Raw genomic sequence first — 21,695 nt, 5'->3', positions numbered from 1 at the left:
TTACTTTTCAATGTGAAGTTTCTTCTCAAGATCCGCATAGAACTCACGCAACTCTTCTTCTTTCTCTTCAAAAGTGACGTCCACTTTGGAACACTTTGTGGTCATATCACCAATGAAATTCTCCCAATCAGCTTTCCTATACTCGCGGTTATTTTTCAATACAGCATCCTGCAATGATAAAGCAAACAAACACTTGTTAATTGCTATTTAACTGATAAACCTACAGACCTTAACTCCCATCTCATTAATAATGGTTATTTGTTAAATAAAACACTAAAGAAGAAGGCAATATTAGAGGGTGGAAACGTTACATTTATAGTGTCTTATTTTGCAATAAATGTTGCCTTGGGCAGCATTTTAGTGTTTTACTAAAGATGGAAACAAGGATTTTTTCCATTGGTTACTTGATGCCTTTTGTTGAATTGTAGTCAACAAAATGAATAAACGAAATAAAATAACTTTTTGCAACAGGCAAACAGAATTATTTTATATTTTTTTTAAAAGAGGATGATTGTTTTGGTCCACTAATTAAGTACAGAGTTGGTCACACAAGCAAATTGCTCATCATTTTCAACAGTGGCAAAGCATCCTATTAGGCCTGGCCTACCCTAATATATTTGTCTATTTATGGATATTGTTAAACTTATAAAATCATTAAATGGCATTTAATACAAGAAAACTGAAATTCTAGATCTTACAAGATCTAGGTTAGAAAGTAAGTTGGCCTACACTCATTTTCATATCTTGTGCATTTTGCTTTAATTAATGTTATGTGTAGAGATTTATATGGAGTGTAGCATAAATAAGATGAGTTGGTAAATTTTTGTACAACATATTTTTTAATGTGACTAATAATATTTTATAAAGAGCTGAGGTAACATAGCGGCTCTTAAGTTTTCAGGACTTTTTTCATTTTTTAATTAGAAAACATTAGGCTTCTTCTGAAAAAATCTCAGCCGTAACTACATAAATCCCCCCTGAACTCACATGACTTCCTCCAACCTTCCAGTGACACGATGCTTTGCCACTGATTTTCACAACCATTTTGTTTTACACAATATAGAGTTTATGAAAGCAGAAAAAACTCCAATCTGAAAATTTTTGGAACATTTTCCCCTGGAAAATTCCTGCAGATGCCCATGATCGCAATGATGAAGGTTGACGGAACTGATGAAGGCACCAAAACTCCTAATGCAAAAATACCAGTGGCACAATTTCGTATGTGTACTTGACACCTAATTCCTCTGAGGTGGCTAAGGCAGATTTTAGAAATGACCCCATGTTTAGCAACTTTTCTAGGAAACAATGCCATTTACCTGCAATAAGTGCAAAAAATCAACTTACAATTTCATTTTTGACATCACACAAAAAAAAACATCAGAAAATGCTTACTGAACAAAGTTTCTCCTCTTTCTCTATTATGCGACTGCACATGCTAACAGCAACTTCCAAATTTGCATTTAAGTTTGGGAGGTGAACGTCACTGGCTACTTTTACCCTGTCGATTTGAGTTTCTTTAATCTCGGTCACTCGTTCAAGAATCTGAAATATTCTCTCTACTTCTCGATCTGACCTCTTCTCCTGAAAGAAAAAAATGCCGTATTATAACACCATAAAGTTTTAAAAAATTAACATCCCACGATGTTTGCCATCAAATTAATTCAAAGTACATAGAATGAAATAGTGTCAGCTCAAAACTTAAGTTACATTTGTTAACGGAATTTCTCAATGGTGTGGAGATTGTGTGTTTGCCTTGTAACTAATGGGACCTGCGTTTGAGTTAAGTGCTATGGATTACATTATAGACTGTAGGTTCAGTCCCTTCAGCCTATCTGAGCGGACTTGAAACAAATTTTATTTATAAATTCTGCCAAAAATAATCAATGTGGTGGTACAGATGGAAGCATGATACATCTGAACACTCTTAGCTTACATGTAATTTTGCATTTCTTTACTATAAAGAATGTGGGGACGTCGGAACTGGGGGGGGGGGCAATATGGTCTTCTTGCCCCCCAGTCCCACCCTAAAAAAGTGAGGCTATATTTTCCTAACTCATTTTTGATTCTGAAGAAATTTTGAAAAAATATTTTTGCACTCGTTAAATGAACCTGGACTCAAGTTTCTGCTAACAGCAAGAACAGAGGAAGTACGTGACCGACAGATCCCTAAAGAGATTACGAATGGCAGTTTGGTCTCTTCAAGTAAGTGGAACGTGAATTGTCCCCCCCCCCCCTCCCCCTATGAATTTGCTACTTCTGTTTCAAGTTCCACCCGGTTTTGTACAGGTGTGCTTGCTCGGGGAGGGGGCAGAGGTCGGTGCACTCAGATAACTGCCTGCAGTTCCTAAATAGATACTACCTGACACATTTCTGCGAAACATGTGCCGTGGAGGAACCAAATGTACCTTGACGAATTCCTGGCCTCCTCCTCTCTGCATGCCTCATGTCCGCAACCTCTTTGGCGAGAGAATATGAAGGTTAAGTAAAAGCAGATGCAAGTTTCGTATGCTTTGTCTGGAACTTTTCAGTTGAAGTTTGGTGTTGGGTTGGTCAGTTACGGTCAGTTATCTATGGTGAATCGCCTGGTGCATCGGAACAGTGCGTCCATCGACCACCACGTCATATCATTATTAATATATCAAATTTTGATTGCGAAAAGGTGGTTGCGTGGTTGCAGGGGAAGAGTGGAAGAACCATAACAAAATATGTCTTTTTTGAGGTAAGGACAGTAGAATAAAATTTGCCTCGGTCATTTACATGAGAGGAAGCGATAGTAGTAAAACTGCCAAAATTAAAAACTTAACAACAAGGTGTTCGATTTCCGGGAAAGCACACACATGATTCCTTCATTCACGATTATCATCATCGTATACTTTAGCCATTGCGCAACCTTCAGTAACAAGTTCTACAGTACTCGCCTCTGTGTGAACGTAAGACATTTAAAATGGAATGTAAAAATGTGATCGCACAATGCTCTGCAACACATAGCACTGGCTCGAAGAAGGAGGGGGTGGGGGTGCATTTCGAGCACTCGGCAGAGGTCCAGCACTTCAGTGTCTCGCACCAGACAAAAAATAATTGTTTGTTCACAGTTTATTGCGGGTTTATATGACCTTGGCTTGGTGGTTCCAATAAAGCAACTAATTTGATTTTTCATAACTTCATGTGTTGTTTTGACATATGCAAAAGTATCCAGAATTATTTAAATCATATTGTAAACAAATACTAAATTAAAATTGTGTATTTCAATCAACTATAGTTCATATGCAATATTCGTTTAATTATAGAGTGAAGTCAGGAAGTGGAAATGTTAATTTATTATGAAACAATATAAATTCGGCACAGCATCAAAATTCAATGAAAAATAAACCAAAAGGAATTATGATAGATAATGTTATTGTATATGATTAAAATTTGCCACATTCATAGGTATAACAATAGTTTGATATTGAACACACAGTTTTGTAATTAAATATAATGAATGTCGAACCATGAAAAGAAACACCAATTTACAAGCTCCCATAATTCTTGGTTTTAACCTTCAACATGTTCTGCTTATTGCTTTTAGGTAGTAGCACGAAATTGTGATTTTATAGAACACCTATACTTCAGACTAAGGAACAAAAATCTTTTGATTTTTTCACTTCTGAAATATTTTGGTTGTATATTGTATGCCTCCCACCTAGGGCTCACCCTGGAAGAAGTTAAGATTTGCTTTACCAGCCTTTCCAAGAAATTTTGAAAAAAAAAAGAATATAGTTTTTAAAGAGAATTAAAACTATCTTTAATGGATTGTATCATCCTTTAACTTGTTTATTTGGAATGATTTAGTGACTGTTCCGAGTACAACATAATATTACAAAAACTGTCTGTTTACCGTCGATAGCGTAGTGGTTAATGCAGCCATCTTTCATCAAAGGGACAAATTTCAATTCCTATGCAGAGGGACAATTTCACCGCTCCGGAACTACATATACACCCAGCTCCAAATAATATGTAATGTTGATTACAATTGACAATATCTGTAAGTGACATTCTTGAAAATCCATGACAGTTTCGAAAAGTTTCTTCTAATGTCACTTATTTATAAAATCAGATTAACTGCAACAGCAACTGAAAAGTAGTAACTCGCCAAAAAGGGAGCGAGGAGGTAGGCGATGAGCGAGACTATTTTGTGGGTGGAGATTCCAATTTTATATAGTCTATATTCCTAAATATCACATGCAAATTTCTGTTTTGCAGACAAAAGTTCATTAAACTACCAGGTTATTTACTACTGGAGTCTTAACTGTTGAAAAACCAGCAATGAAACAGGAGAGAAATAAATGTCCCTGGCTATTAATTATTAAAGATGCAACATCAACGTAAAATATAACTGAACAGTCTGGCATGTTTAATCACCCGAAAGCCATCAGCAGCAATTTAGAACGATTGTACCCATATGGAATCTTACAACCTGCCACTCATGGAAGCATATACAGTACGTGCAAGGTAAAATTTTCACATGCCTGCCAGTTACATTATCCCTTCTTCTATATGAAATATCAATACAAAATTGAAACCAGACAATTCTTTAAATTTTAATTCTTGCGTTTATGATTCGCGAAAATTACATAACAGTAATTACACTTCACATTTCTTGATTATAACCTCTTAACTGGGTATGACGTAATACTCCGTTCTGGCTCTAATGATTTATAATGGGCATGACGGGATACTACGTTCTCATGTTCTTACTGCTGATATCTGTTGTGTATGACGAGATACTTCGTACAATTACTTTCTTCTTTGTTTCACCCGATGGCTCTGACTTCCAGACTGTTGTAACCGTTAGTTAGCGGGAAGCAACGAACACAGCCCGACGTTCAGTTCTATCGCGTATGCAATAATGGCTCAGGCAAATCGGAAGCGACGGCGTGTTTTTCCTGCTGAGGAAATCCGAGATATATTGTAGTTGTAAATCTCGCATATTGTAAAAAGTACAAGAAGGACCAATAAAAGAATAAACAATACCTAAATGGTATGCCATGGAGCACAGAAATATTAACTCAAATATTAGTTTACGAAATTCATCAATTTATCAACAAAAATTCCCAGGGCAGATTGGGCTTTCGAAGAGGAAATTACCCAGTTAAGAGGTTAAGTAGTGTCGATAACAAAATTCCTCAAGTTCAAACAGTATAGCCATCATGAATTTCGAGCTTTGAAAATGTATTCTTTTTATAAATGATTTGAACATTTAAATGAATGTACAAATACCAAACTGTTTGTAAGGATCATGCTTTTAATCCCTTCCCTTGCATCTGACATTTTGAATTCGGGGAGGGAGATTTTAGAATCGAATTCTGGGCCACTCATGAGTGTTATTGTTGTTATAGTGTTATCTACTTAATCTAATCATAATTCATTCTCAATATCGCAATTAACTCAAGAAATAAAAAGGCGACAAAAATTGAATAAAAATATAATTTTCCATGGATGTTGACGAGGCTAAATAAATAGGGTCCATTCTTATCATCAGCCCCGAAAACTTAATAACATCCCCACAACGATATCTTGAGATAATCAACATCATTCAGCAGCATAAAACTTCAAGACGTATTTTACATAATACTTTTCTTTGTACCGGATGTCCCCTAAAATTTATTTCTTTCTTTTAACCACTTGCCTGATTAACCCAAGTTAACTCGGAATTTGTTTTTGCTTTACATATTATTTACCAGAGTTATCTCGTTAAAATCGTGCAACTGCAGTGCACTTTTCTGCCTACCCGGACAGACTCGTTTGAGCTTTAAAAGGTATTAATTCCCATTTTGGCCACTAGATGGAACGTGTAGATAGCTTGCTGACATCTACCGGATTCCCATGACACTACGTAGTTGTCACCTTTCCAGTGGTACTTGTGGTCATTGTGTGAGTCTAGTGCCAAAACTTACAGAGCACTTTTGTGTTGTGAATACATTCTGTTCATGTTTTAATGTTTTCCATCATGTGAAGAACGACAAGATGAGCGACGACAAGCTTACAGACAACAGTAAAGAGGAGGAGGAAATGGACGTGAGTGGAAGTGATACAATAGTGGACAGTGCCTCCCCGATGGCGCAGTGGTAGCGTCGTCGCCTTGTAATCAAGGGGTCCCGGGTTCGATACCCGGTGGAGGCACAAGTGGTTCGGATCCCACTTTAAACTGTAGGTCCAGTCCCGATTAGCCTTACTGTGCATAAAGTGGACTTAAAACACCAATTCAACAACAACAACAATAGTGGACAGTGTGTGTACTGACGAGACAGATACAGATAGTTGTGGTGGTGTACAGTTGCCTTCCAAAATCTTTGCTTTGGTATATGATTTGTTGGGAAAGGGGTACTGTTTGACAATGGACAATTATTATAACTCACCACAACTTGCAGATCTGTTCATTTAAAAAAAGACTGATGTCTGAAACGCAGTAGGAAAGATGTACCACAGGCTCTAAGAACAGCCAAACTGAAGAAAGGTGAAGAAGTAGGGTTGCAATGCGGCAAAGTGACAGTCATGAAATGGAAAGATAAGAAGGATGTGAAATTGTTGTCAACCATCCATTCTGTTGAAATGATGACTGTAACACGTCACAAAGCAAAAATTAAACCACGAGTGGTGGTCGATTACGACAAAATGGGTGGTGTTGATCAGCATCTTGCTTCATATGCCACACCAACGAAGCTTGGCAAAAAGTATTATAAAAAGATTTTATTTCATCTGTTGGATCTGTCTCTTTGGAATTCAACATTAAAATGTGAAGACATTTTATTTTCCACAGTTTATATGCTATTTTGAAACATTTGTAGTACTTTCCATGTATGTACGAGTTAACTCGGGTTAATAATTATGGAGGTTTTTTGAATAGTTTGGTAACCTTATTTGACCCCAAAAATAGAATTTTATTACTGTTCCTTAATTGCCGATATCGGTAGATTACAAACAAACACACAATAAAAAAAAATGTGTAAAATATGGACCACTTTTGGGAAAATAATGTGTCAGGCAAGTGGTTAATACGATAATCTGGAGTAATGCTACAGTATAAATTGGAATATTACACTACTTCTCACTGGGCAGTTCTTTATCCTGCTGTTGAACCAGTCAAGGTTACTTGACTGTTCTACAACAAGGAAGAATTATGGCTTACTTTACCCACAAGAATCTGGCATCTGGTCTCACAGCCAGTACAATCCTCTGTGGGGTTATGTGTTGTCCTTACGTGTGTTGAATGCCCCTTTTACAGCTTCAGCTTTTAGCAAAGATTTGGAGATTTTAATAAAGTTTTATGCGTTTTAGTCTTGGTATGGAGTTCATCTCCAATCGCCTATGTATGTATGTATGTGTGTGTGTAGGAAAATAGATTGTAAAAACTGGTGGGTGGATTTAAGAACTTCTTCCCATACTCCGAAATAAGTTCTGACGTCCCTGAAAGAATGAATGTTTCAATCTTATTGGAATCTAAAGAAAAATGGAAAAAATAGAATATGCAGCCAGATTTGTTTTCTCTGCCTGCAACTTTAACAATACCAGTTACAATGAAGCAACACCACATGAAGTAGACCTAGAATTGCATGGAAATATAAAGTATCACCTTCTGCTCTGTGAATGTGGTACCTCATTGAATTTCTCTCACCAAATGCAACTCAGTAGATCAATGCATGTTTACACTCTAGAAACTCAGACATTATTACTAAATTATATTATTTCAAGAAATAAATTAAAACTGAAAAACAAATGGTGGCCAAACTGATCATGGATCAAAAACATCAACAACACAGAACAAGTGGTGCTCAGTGTTTCCTCATCCTTGGTTAAGGATATTCTATCGTTTATTGAATGGTTGAAAAGCTGGTTAGAGTTTAGATGATTGCATCACCTTCATATGTCCATGATTCATAGCATATATGGAGTCTGAAATGTGCATAGGCATGGGCGTCGCTAGAAATTTTCCTAGGGGGGGGGGTCACATCGAGGACACCCTCTCCTCTCAAAATATTGTGATACACACGAGTGGCATATGCCGAAGTTTGTCAAGGACGGGTGACTTTTAAAATTATTGCATTATCGGTATTTTAAATTATTATTATTAATCTTATTATATTATTATTATTAGTAGCAGATTTAGTTTAGTTTATTTTAGCATCCAATAAGTTTATTATATGAATAATATAGTACTTGTTACAACCAAGATGACATAATAGTTACTTCTAACATTAGTAGCAGCAGCAAAAACATTAGTACACATGAGAAGCTTCGGTAAGTGTGAAAGTTACAAATTAACAGAGTTTCAGTGTTGCAAATTATGAAAGTACCAATTTTGATATCTCAAGACCATTTTTAAACAATGATGCAAAATAAGGTGAAATAAAGTGCTTTGTTTATAAATTGACATAAATTAAAAAAAAAAGTAGATGGAAATTTCCAGGGGGGTCAACCGACCGGTTCAACCCCCCCTGCCGACGCCCATGTGCATAGGCTATTTATTTACTGATCTCTCATTCTATGTTCTCCCCAAGTAAACACTACAGTAAAACTTCGATAGTGTCCCAACACCTCTCACTCGTTAATTTCATAATTTTCAACATTCATACTTACCTATTCTGCATTGCGAAAGATTCTTCAAGGTGGTATTTTGCTTTTTTCATGAAAAGAAGTGCAATTTTTGACATAAAGAGTAATTATTAAACCATCCACGGGTAGCCCCACGAACCATCACGGGACGAGGTATGCCTACGAGGTTAGGTTAGGTTCCATTAGCACTCACATACAAACATGAATTAATGGTGAAATAACTTGACCAATGAGAGAGAACACTTGTACAACCTATCACAAGTCTACAGAAACTCAATTACTAAAGTACTTTCTCTTGTTCAATTTAGCATATACGTACAACATCCTTTTTTCTTGATGAAAGAAAATACCTACACGAAGTTCTAAATGCTACAGAAACTCATTTCTTGTGTAAAAATGAAGAAATCCGTTGAGACACTATCGAAGTTTCACCAACACTACAGAGGCATATTATAGAAAGAATTAAAGACTACATAATAGTTAACTTCTAGTTTATAATATATGCATGTATTTACTTCGGGTTTGATTTTCTTTACCATGGTTCAAATTGGCTACCCACCACACCCATTATTACTTTTCACACACAACTTACCTCAAATTCTTTAAGAAAATATTTTATTTCACCATTCAAGAAAGGCCTATGATCACATAATCGTGACCATATCTCACCAGCATCTGTAAAACAATAATTCAAAAGTAAATATATCATAACCTTTGATTTTTCTTCTATTTTCTATGTTATTCCATACTCTCTTATACTTTTTAATATGCATAAGTATGTGCTAATTCCTTTGTACTCAAAATCATACATGTAATTTTATTTTATACTCTTTATACTTTTTAATATGCTTAAGTATGTGTTAATTCCTTTGTACTCAAAATTATACATGTAATTGACCTATCTCATATCATAGTGATATTTGTACTCATATGATCAAGTGGATGGAAATAAATCTTATCTTATCTTACATGGTATTGTGAGTAACATCAAAAATATTGAATTCATTAAATATCACACCAACAAACCGTCAAATTCAATTTTAGGTGTTTACATTTTGCTCTTATACCTTCTTTTGCACGCAATATCTCATATTTTGGAAAAGAACCGGTGGATGCTCCAAGTATAAGATAGCCAAGATATCTTCATAGAAAACCTTGTCTCCACCAAGGCTTAAAGTGATCAAATAACATTTTTAACTTACGGTTACAATACTCCTACCACATATACTTGCTGTAAAAACAACAGACAAGAACATGTAACTTCATTTGCATGTAACATGCAAGTGGTGTTAAAATATTACATATTACACATGCAGAACAAACACCACAAACCACTTGCCTTTAATAACTGCTGCCATCTTGCAGAGAATCCGTCGATGGCCAAACAGCTACAGCCCTCATGCGGAAGTTTCAGGAAACTGTTACGATCAACATCAACATTGACATGGAATTGTGGGTAACTTGTCTTGTCTCCTTCTCTACCAAAACGATCGTCCGTCAGATCAAAGTGAGTTTTGAAAGTGAAAGGTAGTTCGTGAGTATCGATGTAGTGCTGTGCAAAGTTTTTGTTGCATTGGGCTGTTTACTGGCCATATTTTTAAAATGCCGGGGTTTATAGGTGTTAGTGATTTTGTCGAAGAAACTCGAGAGGATTATAATTCGCCCACAACGTCAACCTTTGTATCTCGGATGCCACAATGTAGGCAGACCATCTCCGCTCTGGAAGAGGTAAGGATTTGTCACAGCAAGTGTTTGTTTTTTGGTATCAACGCTAAATACCGATTCAGTGTGAATATTTTCGTTATCATTTGTGACTGTAAACGTAGAAGCTTAATACTATGTATCTTGAGGCAAATGTTTTAAATATATGTATTTGAAGGGAAGGATGCTTGAAAAGAAGATTTTTTGGGCAATGTAAATTAATTGTTTACTTCTATTTTTTTAAAAAAAAAAAATATCGATGAAATACCTTCTACATTTTTTTCTTATTGATAGTGGTACCCTTGTGCTATATTCCTGTCAGGAATGTTAATAGTGACGATGGCGTCTTTGTGTATGTCGTATTATATTGCTTCTTGTTTTGGAAATATTTTCGGTTCGTAGATTGAATGAAATTAATTTTTCATTTCTCGCTGCTCTTTCATGTCGGTATTGAATTGCATATTTTGTGCACACACGATATTGTACAATATTTTTTCTATATGCCTTGTCATTGCTCAATATAGATATATTTACAATACGTGCGAAGTAAAAATTGTTAGGTGAATGATGTTAATTTAATTAATATCGGGTCAAAACGCTAAAGAAATAAGGTTAAAACGTTTATATTTCTTTCATTACGTGTATTATGCATGAAAATTTAGCAAATGCCTCCATATGACAAAATCGAAAGCATTACAACGGACGCATCTTTCGCTAATTTATCATTGTATCCTCATCTCTTTTCGAAGAATATAACATGGCTTCTTATGCGGAACTTGGCACCAACATTAGATCTCAAATTTGTTGTCATTCGTCTTTCGTCGTTAAATGTGAAGTTAAATTACACAGTATCTGTTGTCATGTTTTTATTGAATTGTGTTCAAGTTATATTTGGTATTTGATTATCGGGTTTAATCCGCTACGTTTCATACATGTACATTTTTTTTACTTGTGAAACCATTAAGTGCACAATAGCTTTTGCAGCTCGATTGAGAAAACAGTATAACAACGTTGAAAGCAATTACGATTGGAATATCGATCATTCCTCGGCTGTATCACGTTATTATTTTCAACCTATTATGATGACATACTATTTAAAGTATTCGGAAAGCAAAGCAAATCAATACTCATGCTATTTCGCGAACCAATATCAACATTTCAAGGAGTCGTTTATGTTTCGGGTTCGTATAGTTGTAAACATCACATAATAACTTTCGGAATGGTGTCAGTTTTTGTAGATGAACAATAATCTAATTACTGTCAGGAGTTTCAGCACCCAAGCGAAGTTCGGTGACAGGTGGCATAGCATCTGTTATTGGAAGCGTGATGTGTCAGGTCACTCTGGATTAAATGGAATTGTGCACATTTTACGAAAACAAATAATGTTGGTGGGTCTAAAAAAGAACGAAAAAAATAGGCTGCCAGGTTCGGTTTCTAGTCTGCCTGATACTACTTTAAAAATGTCACTTACAGCACATGAAATAGTCTAATTACACAGTATAAGAAGATATAACCAGGGAAGAGAACGGAGTATATATTCCACTAATTCATCCTTGAATTCATATCTCTTTGCGAATAATACATATAAGACACTTCTTACGCATTGTAATTGACGGAAGAAACGTCTCGTCTTTAGTATTTTTTAAGGATTATATACTGCGAGAATATTGGTATTAGGGAATATTGGACATAATTATAAGAGGTGTGGTTCTCATTCTAAAGGTCGCAGTCCAGAGAATTTTTATATATAGAGTGCTGAAGACGTTTGCCATGTAAAACGACAATTGCAGGGAAATCGTCTAAAACAAATTGATATCCTTACATTTTAAGCAATACCCTAATTTGTTGGGTGATGTGGTTTGCCGGACATTAAGGGGTTTGCTTGCAGATACAAGGTCGAAGATCAGGTTTCTATATTTCTAAACACCAATTATCTTTAGCTAATAACTACTCTGGTAATATAGAGTATATTTATTATGAAGTCATTTTTTATAGGATTGATGCCCGACCATGTGGCCGAGTGTTAGCACATCGCGCTGCGACGCCAAGGGTCCCGGGTTCGAATCCCGGTCGGGCTTGGTTGTTTGTGAATGTCCATTCATCAATTTCATCACTCATCCCCATCTTCGCAAATTAGCCAAGAGGCACAAAACGCGAAGTAAAATAAACTCAATCAATCAATCAATTTATAGGATTGATGCCAATTTGGAGACGTTAATGTAAATATCGAAAGGAGAACTAGGTAGGAACTTGTATAGTATACAGAGATCGAAGTTTTAGTCAGTGCTCGAATCCCAAGGCTCACCCCCCATCCTTCCCCCATAGCTAACATTTCCCTTCAAGCATTGGTTAGAGTACAAATAAAAAATGTGCTTTGCTACGCAACTCCTTCAAGTATACCAACCATTTTTATAGATAGGGCTGTGTGTCTTGTTCAATATGCAAACACTTATGTTTTTAAAAATATTTTAATAAGACTTTTAGTTAATATTTTTGCTGATCAGCGTTTTCCCAAAACGAGAATGAGGCCGAGAATAAAACTGTCATTTGCAAGTGGAATGAGAACGAGATTAGACCTTTCCAAGTCTGAGCTAACTATAGCAGCGGCGATGATATTTTGTGCTACAATATCTTTTATTTATGTATTTTTTCTTGTTTGCTGGAAGAAAGGGGGCACTCTCGTGGACCAGGGGCCGTTCTTTACAGCGCTCCTCTGACATCAGACAGTAAACAGTGAAATTGTATGATGCAGCCAGGTTTAATATATCCATAAATACCATAACATTGCGTATTGGAGCTAAAAGTACATTTATTTATCTATATTTAGTTGTTTCCTGGTGCGTGGGTGAGGAAGGGGTCGATCACGTGGTGTCACTGTGTGCTGAACAATTGCTTCCGGAAACATGTGTACCAAATATCCTCTTTCCTGTACGGGAATGCTTCAACACCACCACGCATTCCAAAGTTGCTTCCAATCAATAGTAAATGTGGTTTCTCATTGGCCAATCATGTAAAGATAACATTCGCCGTTTTCGTGCATCAACAGTAATCCTAGGTGGCGTTGCAATCATGTGGCGCAGTTGCCGAAATTTTCGTCGGAGTAGCTGCATTGATTTGCTGTTGTTTTTAAACTTCTTTGTGGATTTGTTGGTAAGCTATGTAGAAAACAGAGTGTATGCCTTGTTTTTTAAAAGCAGCGGTTTTTTTAACCGTAATGCATTCGGCAATTGCGTCAACGAAGGGTAACGAAGCTGTGCGACAGCCAGGATGCTATTCTGCAGCGTTTTCTCTTTCATCTCCTTGAATGAAGGAATTTTTTGTCAACCAGCCAGAGCCACGCAAAATAAATGTGTAGAAAACACCACTAAATCCAGGGGCGTGTAGAAAATTTGTTTTAAAAGACAAGATACAGTAAAATGACATTAAAAATCCTGTTTATGCATAGGGGTACCCAAGTGTCTATTTTCGGGCGGGGATCTCAATCGATCAATTCTTATGTAAAGTACTTACGTGTCAATTGAGAAATTTCAGAAACTAAAAGGGGGTGTTTGTAACTTGTGGTGGGGGGTTGAGATGACCTTACGCTAGCTACATATAGAGCTTCCCATGCAAATTCATATAATTACGACGGGAAGGGGTTGGGCCCCATCGTCACATTTCACCAAAAGTGGCACAGAAAAGCGACAAAAAATAAGAAAAATACACGTTACTATCAAAACTATTCTCCATTCACTGCAAGAACGAAGTTCAAGAAAACAAGACCACGTGACTTCTGTGTGTTATCTTGCCTTATATGGTCGTAGCTCCACAGCTAATATCATAAGGTTCCAGAACGTCAATGGAACTACATATAAGATTCACGCACAGAAGCCGTTCGAACAACCAATGAGATTTTTCAGAAAACACGTATTGTTGTTAGACAACTCTATTATCGTAAGCTCTTTTATTTACAAAGGAAAACGTAAGCTGTGTTAACGATTTGTTGTAATTGTATCAGAAAACAGCTTTGGCTGATAAAATCTAAAGTTTTGTTTTTCTTTTGGAAGTTGTATGTCTTGTTCAGGCTTGGAGATGTTTGAATTTAGTGCATGTCTGAGCTGTATCTTGACCGTTATACCAGATGCCAAGAATCGATACCGTCACAAACTGCACCTGACGCCAGGGATCGTTGCGTGCACCAAGGTCAAGCATCGCCGTGAACTTGAAGCAGGGGGATTCTTCGAAACTTATCAGCCCTGTTGTTGATGGTGAAGCCTGTTATTATATTCATTAGTTGCTTTTCTGCATGGCGATATCTTCGTTTTATCGACGTTGCTCGTACAGGACTTTTGTAGTTACCTTGTCCGCTGTCAGTGGTGCCAACTGTACCTAGTCTTAACTTGATAGTGCCGAAATCTGCTTCTTTGTACAGCATTTTTGGCAAGAGATTCAGTTCGATCCAACATTAGCAAACACGCTGTGTAAAGAAAGTCTTCATTCCTTATAGTTGAAGTTCATTTATACCACATTTGCTCGAATCTAATGCACACAACAATTTTCAAATTTTTGAAACAAGACACACACACACAGTGAACTCTTTTTAATTCGAAACACGAAAAACGTTTACATTATCCAAAATTCGAATTAACAAAATCATCACGCCATTAAAGATGGTTTCGTTCGAATTACCTAGTAATTCGAAGCATCCATCCAAGTTCGAATTGGAGAGAATCCACTGTATACGTATATTCGAATCTCCACAAAATGTTTATTTTCGTACAACATTGGGCTTATGTCACGAATTTCATTTTATTACAGAAAAACACTATTGATACAATAATGGATTTATGTTATGAATATAATATTATTACAGAATAACACTATTTGATTCAACAATGGATTTACGCTATGAATTTAATTTTATTACTGTTTCGTATTATTCTATTCAACAATTCCCGGGTTCGAATCCCGGCCTGGCCATGGGTGTTCTTTGTGAGAGTCCCTTCCATAGATTCATGATATCTTCACGATTCCCCAATAATTGGAGAAAAGCGAAGTAAAGTAAACCAAATCTATTAATTTATTCAACAGTGGGTTTATGTTACGAACGTTAATTTTATTACAATATAACACTGTCCTTTACCAAACAAATTGTGTTATGTATCCACTTGCAGGCAGGCACGTATCTAGAAATATGTTTGGGGGCGGGGTCCGAATAAAGTGTTTCAGGAATAATAATAATGCTTAAATTAGAATAATTATATTAAATCAATTTAATACTAATTACAATACATAAATTAACATATTATTACACAATTAGGTAAAAAGACTGTAGCTATAAAAATAGAGATATAACAGCGCATATTCATTACGTAGATTACCTTTAGTTAACATCGGAATAATTCGCATAAAAACAAGTGCTCTGGTAATGGAATTAATATCAAATAGATGAATAATTGAATATTTATCGAATAACAAAAATGATGTCACATGTAGTTGGAGAAAAGTAAGTTTCTGATTAAATAAAGTTCAGAGGATATTAGTAACCATCGATTATGCAACAAATGCTAATATTTTCATTACTTAATTTTAGTACTTTGTAAGTTCTTCGTGTCTATCAAAGCCCTATGATCCCAATATAATCCTTGTCTTCCAATAAGTTCAGAGGAAATTATACAACAACGGCTAAACGAATATATTTTTTCATATCGGTGGTGTCTGGAACCCCCCCCCCCAAATACGTCCTTGCAGTTGCAGGCACTTCAATTACAATGTTTCGCATTCGGTGATTTTTAAACTAAAGCTGGAGAACTCGTTGTATTCATATCTACCTAGGCAATGCCCACCTTCATTTGGTAGACGGAATTTAACCTCTCAAAAGTGTGCATTACATTCGAATAAAATATGGTAATTGCTGAATTTTACAATTACCGTACAGATGTGGATTTCTTTATGTAACTAAATTTCAGCCAAGTTTAGCCCTGTAAAGAGTTTTCGATTACGGATATATATTCAACGCACCGCCATTATACGTTTTATTAAAAACGGAAAGGAAAGAGTAAATTATGCGAGCAGCGCCGCGCTGTGGTTCGTATCGTAATCACTTTGCCTCCGCGAACTGCGTGCATTTTTATGCCTGCTGTCGTCGCATTCTTCCCATCTCTTTAATGAACGATATTGATCTTTCTCCGGGAAGGCCAGCCCGCATTTTCGGAGATCGTCCAGGATTTTCCTGCGCTGTCCCGTATCGGAGGAGGAAATTCGCTGTGGGCATTCTGCCTTTTGAACCCTAGCTTTATGGATCTGGAGCTTTTCGCAATTACCACGCTGAAGCTGTCGTCTGTGACTTAACTCTTTGGTGCAATGAAACACAGAGGTCGTCCGTTTCCCTGCCGATTTCCGTGGCATAGCGGTTAGCGTAATGCACTTACAGTGCAGATGTGCGGATTTGGTATCTCATCATGAACTTATCATTATTGTAATCAAGCGTTCCTGGGTTATATATCCGTGATGGATTTAAATTGAACAGGGATACGGATAAGTTTTACTGAAGGTCCAGTCCAGTGATTTTCCCAGTAACGGGGAATTTTCAAGTCGAAAATTACAGAAAAGGGAAGAAACATTAAAAAATTTGCAAGAAACGGAAATTCGAGCATGCATTAATTGCAGTGTGGCATTTGAAACATTTCCAGTAAACCTCTTAATTGGCGACCAGAGGTAGGGAAAATTTCACGTACCATCGTGATAATTTTCAACTTGTGCACAAAATAAAATAATCTTCATTTTATGCTCTCAAACTTCTGAAAAAAAAAGAAGTGTTTTATACAAGCCCTTCCTCACCGCAAACCAGTTCGATTTAAGGACCTGGAAAATTCTTTTGCTCATTGGAAAATCACATGGTGGTTCGGATCCCACTTTAATCTGTAGGCCCAGTCCCGATTAGCCTATCTGTGCATAAAGTGGACATAATGCAACAACGCAACTCATTGGCAAATCTTATCAATACATAAAAGCGAAATTTGCTCATCTTGTCATTCTTCTGTAAACACGAATTCACTTTAAATGCCCACTGTCGCCAAAGCATCCACAGAGACCTTGTTTATCTTACTTATTATTTACGTAATACGTCGTGTTTATTCTATGAATTTTGATTGAGAGTGTTTCTCGGTATCTGTGTTTGTGGAGATGGCCGTACTTTCCTCGAGGCGCTGAGGAGGGGGGGGGGGCCTTGTTGTCAAACGACCCCCGAGGAAAGGAACCAGGCAAGGACGTTTGTTCGCAGCGTTGCCAGATTGTGCGTGCTTCTTTCCTGTTGTGTCGACTCCTCGCAGCTGTCCCTTCTGGCTTGGGAAGTTCGAGTCATTTTCGCGAGTTGTTCGAGCATTACTAACGCAGTTATGATCGATCCCAGCATATACACATTTCGGAAGTACAAAATTACAGGCAAGGATAAAAAGAGAGAAGCATCTACAAATATACAAGAAAAGGGGAAATTAGAATGCTTATTTCTGTAACTTTCTTCCCCCCTCCCTTTCTTACAGAGTACAACACCTGTTTCGATACGGACTTTGTTTATCATAAGTGAGCTAAAAAATTACGTAATAACTTTCAAGTTACAGGTTTAATTAATAACAAAGAAAAGACTGAAAGCAAGGCAAATTTTGTAAATTTAAATTAAATCAAGAAGACTTAGACTATGTGGCACGAATGGGAGAAGAAAGAAGAGTTTATTGGATTCTTGTTGGGAAACCTGTAGGAAGGCCAAGAGAAAAAACGGAGGGATAACGTTGAGATGGACCTAAAGGAGATTTGTAAGGATTGAAAAGATTGGATTGATCTTGCCCAGGATAGGATGGAAGGCTTGTGTTGCTTCGGCCATAAAACGTTGGGTTTAAGAAGGCTAGAGAGTTAGTTAGTAGTGGAAAAGAAATAAGTACATGGCCAGCGATTGCACCACAACCGACGCAGCGACTCCCGGCCTGGGCATGTATGTTCTTTGTGATTGTCCCTTCATTAATATCATCACATCATCTAATCCTCATCTTGGCGGTTAGCGAAAAGTGGGAGAAAAACATAGTTAAATAAACCAAATCAATCAAGCAATCTACCACACCAGACACGCCGCTAAAATTGTCGCGACACTCCCCCATAAAATTATTCACAAAGTGAATTTTGCCTTTACATCCACTGAAAATCGTACCTACATCCTCCTAGATCGAAATTTACGGATAAATCCTGAAATTAGTGGTTATTTATTTTCTATTGTTGTCTTGTTTGTGAACAACAGAAAGTTTTGATGTCGAAATGGCATATAGTTTTGCTGAATTTTTATGTCAGTAGTTTCATCAAAGTATTATTTGCTTTATTTTACTTCCCTTTTTGTGCTACTTTTGCCTACTTTGCGAAGATAGTGATGGTATGATGAAATTGATGAATGGACACTCACAAACATCCAGGCCGGAGTTCGAACCCGGGATCTCTGGCGTCGTAGGGAGTTATGCTAACCACTCCGCCACGGAGGCCGGCATCAAAATACTATGTTAACTTCACGTAAGCATGTGAATAATTATGCCATCTATCTGCAACTTGGGGAAGTATTTCATTGAGGAATTATATAATAGTAAAAACGAGGTAATTACCAGTTATGGGTAATCAGAACGTCCCTGGTCGCATTCAAGGGAACTTTACATGGACTATGATAGCCATAAATCTTGTGTAGTTGTATCTCGGAAACCAAGTGCGTGGTTGTATATCTAAGCTGACATAATCACAAGAATGTTTTCTCAATTGAGTATATGAAGATAACCTTATCTGCAGTGTAAGATGTAGCTAGTCGTGGGAAACGAATGCAGTTGTTTTCTTCCCAGTGTATGTTGTGGGAACACAGTGCGACATTTGATAACGATACCTAAAAACAGAGAATGAAGAAACACTCCAACCGAGATTATGGGCTGGGTTTGGTCCGCGGCATGTGACATTTGTCCTATTTTAGTGTACTTTTAAAAGTTTCAATTAATTTAAAAACTATATATATATACACATATACATAATATGAATGCGGTTTTGCTTCTACATGTTCCAAACGCGTTGCAGGCGACATTCGACATCAAGCACCACCTACCGGCCACAGTTATAAGTACGTTATTTTTTAAGCATATATGAAGATACGTACCAATTAAAAACAGAATCTTATTGTGGAATGTACATGATAAACTAATTAACTCTCTAGCCTTCTTAGGCCCGAAGGTTTATGGCTGCAGCAATACAAGCCTTCCATTTGTCCATATCCTGAACAAGATCCATCCACTCTTTTCCATCCCTACCGATTTCCTTTAGGTCCATCTCAACGTTAACCTTCCATCTTCGTCTTGGCCTTCCTACAGGTCTCTTACCATCAGGTTTCGCAACAAGAATCCTGCAAACTCTTCTTTCTTTTCCCATTCGTGCCGCATGGCCTAAGCCCTAAGTCTTCTTGATTTAATCATGTTATATGATAAGAGTATTTTTTACATAGCCGAAATAATGACTTAAGAGTGCATATAGAAACACCTATTAGATCTAGTTTTTAAAGTCATACGTCATACTTAACCTGTTTTAGAGCCTATTATAGAAGTTCAGGGTATAATTTAGCTAGCTAAACGTGTGATTTTAAGTTTACAAAAACCTGAGCTCTGGGAATGAAATCCAAATTAAATAGAGAGTACTGTGTATGGTAATGCTGACTCCATTATCTTCATTATCCAATCGGACAACGCGTCTGAAGAAGATAACTCAAGCTGATTGGCTGTTCGACTCACGTGTTCACCATTACGTCATACCGTTTTGGCGCGTAGAGAACAAAGGAATTTCGAGTATCTACCCAGTTAGATCGTGTTCCTCACTGTATGGTTGCGTCTTAATGCGTACAGGCACCATTACCTCCCATGTGCACCGTTTCTTAATGTTCATTTGTTGGGAAGGGAAATGCAGTTGCAAGAACATTGACATAACGGTAGCAACGACCGTTTCTCGGTGTGAAATAAACACAATCCTTTCTCCATTTGCTGCTGTTGGGTGTTGTCACTCTGACATGACGACCTTGTACTTGAGACAACGAGAGAGAGAGAGACAATGTTCGTGCTTTATTATGATTTTCGTAGCATTCCGAGACGACCCATTATATATTTCTCCTTCCCTTCCTGAGACTCAGTCACGCAAGCTAACAGCAGCATGCAACCATGAGGTGTTTCCCCGTGTTCTTTCTTTCAGTTTCTCTCAGCCTTTATTTTTTTTATTATATTTAACAAGCTGTTCCGATACAGAATCCACGTTCTTGTTAAGAACAGTGCCCTCTTTTGAGTAAATGTACTTTAAGGCGATTCATTAGCAGCCTCGCTCGAAATTTAATTTCTGCTAAATTTGTTTACTTTAAGCGCTTGCGATCTGCTTAAGATATTGATTTTCTTCATGTATCACAACGTGTGAAGAGCAATTTTCATTTATAGGGATTGCATGTGCAAATATGTGTGCGCATACATATTCTGTGTTTATATGTACCCTTTTGCCGTGACTTATCCACACACCCTTATTTTTGTTAACTCAAGGCCAATTTATGCCTCCCCCTGGATGAAAAATTCTGGATAAATCGCTGCATATTTTTTTCAGTTCATACAAGTGCTGAAACGTTTTGTGTTCGGAATTAACCAGCAGGATTTGTTTCTTGATTTGCACAATTGATCGATTGATTTGGTTTATTTAAATTCTATTTTTCTGCCAAATCGCGAAGATGAGGATGAGTGATGATCAGTGCCGGATCTACAAATCTTGCCCCCCCCCCCCCCCACGAAATATTACCAAAGGCCTCCCTCTACATAACTGCCTTTACACCACACACACACACACGTGTATATATATCCACCATGAGTACAATTGGTCATTATAGAAACAGATTAGGCTTAGGGGGAACCACAATGGTGTGTTACAAACGGACGTCCGCCATGTTGGTAGCCGCCATATTGAATTCAACTCAAAATTTTTAAATTTGAAGAAGGTGATGTGATATATATATATGACACTGTTTTCTCATACCTGGAAAATGATATATTTGTTGCGATCATGCAGTCACAACTTTTTCCTGGTAAAAGGTAGGTTGAAGAAACCTTCACCACTGCATATCTCGTGAAATTCTACCCTCATTTGATTCTAGTCTGACTGCCACGCGGGAAACCCGAGGTGTGTGATCAAAGGTAGGAATTTTTCCGGCTTTGTCCCCACATAAAGCGGTTCTAGGTCCTACCCAGCCTCAAATCAAATGGGGTAAAGGCGGCTGCAGCTTGGTGCTGATCACATCACCCCCAAGATGGCCGACATTGAAAATAAGTGGGGCTTTACCTCCACATACCCTAAATGTACATTCATTACACGGTGTGCTATATGCACAGGGA

At 37.2% G+C, this 21,695-nt stretch overlaps 2 protein-coding genes across 5 annotated transcripts in view; one reads left to right on the top strand and one right to left on the bottom strand.

The window, feature by feature from the left end:
- On the bottom strand, positions 1–9,991 carry Muted (biogenesis of lysosome-related organelles complex 1 subunit 5). The gene is made up of 4 exons (XM_083127227.1): positions 9,932–9,991; positions 9,185–9,267; positions 1,393–1,581; positions 1–168 (listed from the first exon to the last, which is right to left on the bottom strand). Exons 1-4 carry the CDS (start codon positions 9,948–9,950, stop codon positions 1–3), a joined length of 459 nt encoding a protein of 152 aa, XP_082983353.1. The 5' UTR covers positions 9,951–9,991.
- An 89-nt stretch (positions 9,992–10,080) lies between these two features.
- The window catches only part of Asap (ArfGAP domain of ASAP), a 281,493-nt gene continuing 269,878 nt past the window's right edge, over positions 10,081–21,695 (top strand). For all 4 annotated transcript variants that reach the window (XM_083127223.1, XM_083127224.1, XM_083127222.1 and 1 more), the window contains exon 1: positions 10,081–10,320. In XM_083127223.1, the coding sequence (XP_082983349.1) occupies positions 10,195–10,320 (126 nt within the window). In that variant the 5' untranslated portion in view covers positions 10,081–10,194. The remainder of the gene's footprint in view (positions 10,321–21,695) is intronic.

The sequence above is a fragment of the Lepisma saccharinum genome, chromosome 8 (assembly GCF_977018435.1).
Source record: "Lepisma saccharinum chromosome 8, izLepSacc3.1, whole genome shotgun sequence".
Lineage (NCBI taxonomy): Eukaryota > Metazoa > Arthropoda > Insecta > Zygentoma > Lepismatidae > Lepisma > Lepisma saccharinum.
The sequence above is the reverse complement of the archived record's forward strand: the minus strand, read 5'-3'. Positions and strand labels throughout refer to the sequence as shown.

Bases quoted from the DNA above. Each gene is read 5' to 3' on its own strand.
- Muted (XM_083127227.1), bottom strand. The intron at 1,582-9,184 runs GTAAGTTGTGTG...TTTTTCTTTCAG, and splicing joins ATTTTCTTAAAGAATTTGAG to GAGAAGAGGTCAGATCGAGA. The intron at 169-1,392 runs GTAAGCATTTTC...TTATCATTGCAG, and splicing joins AAGAGGAGAAACTTTGTTCA to GATGCTGTATTGAAAAATAA.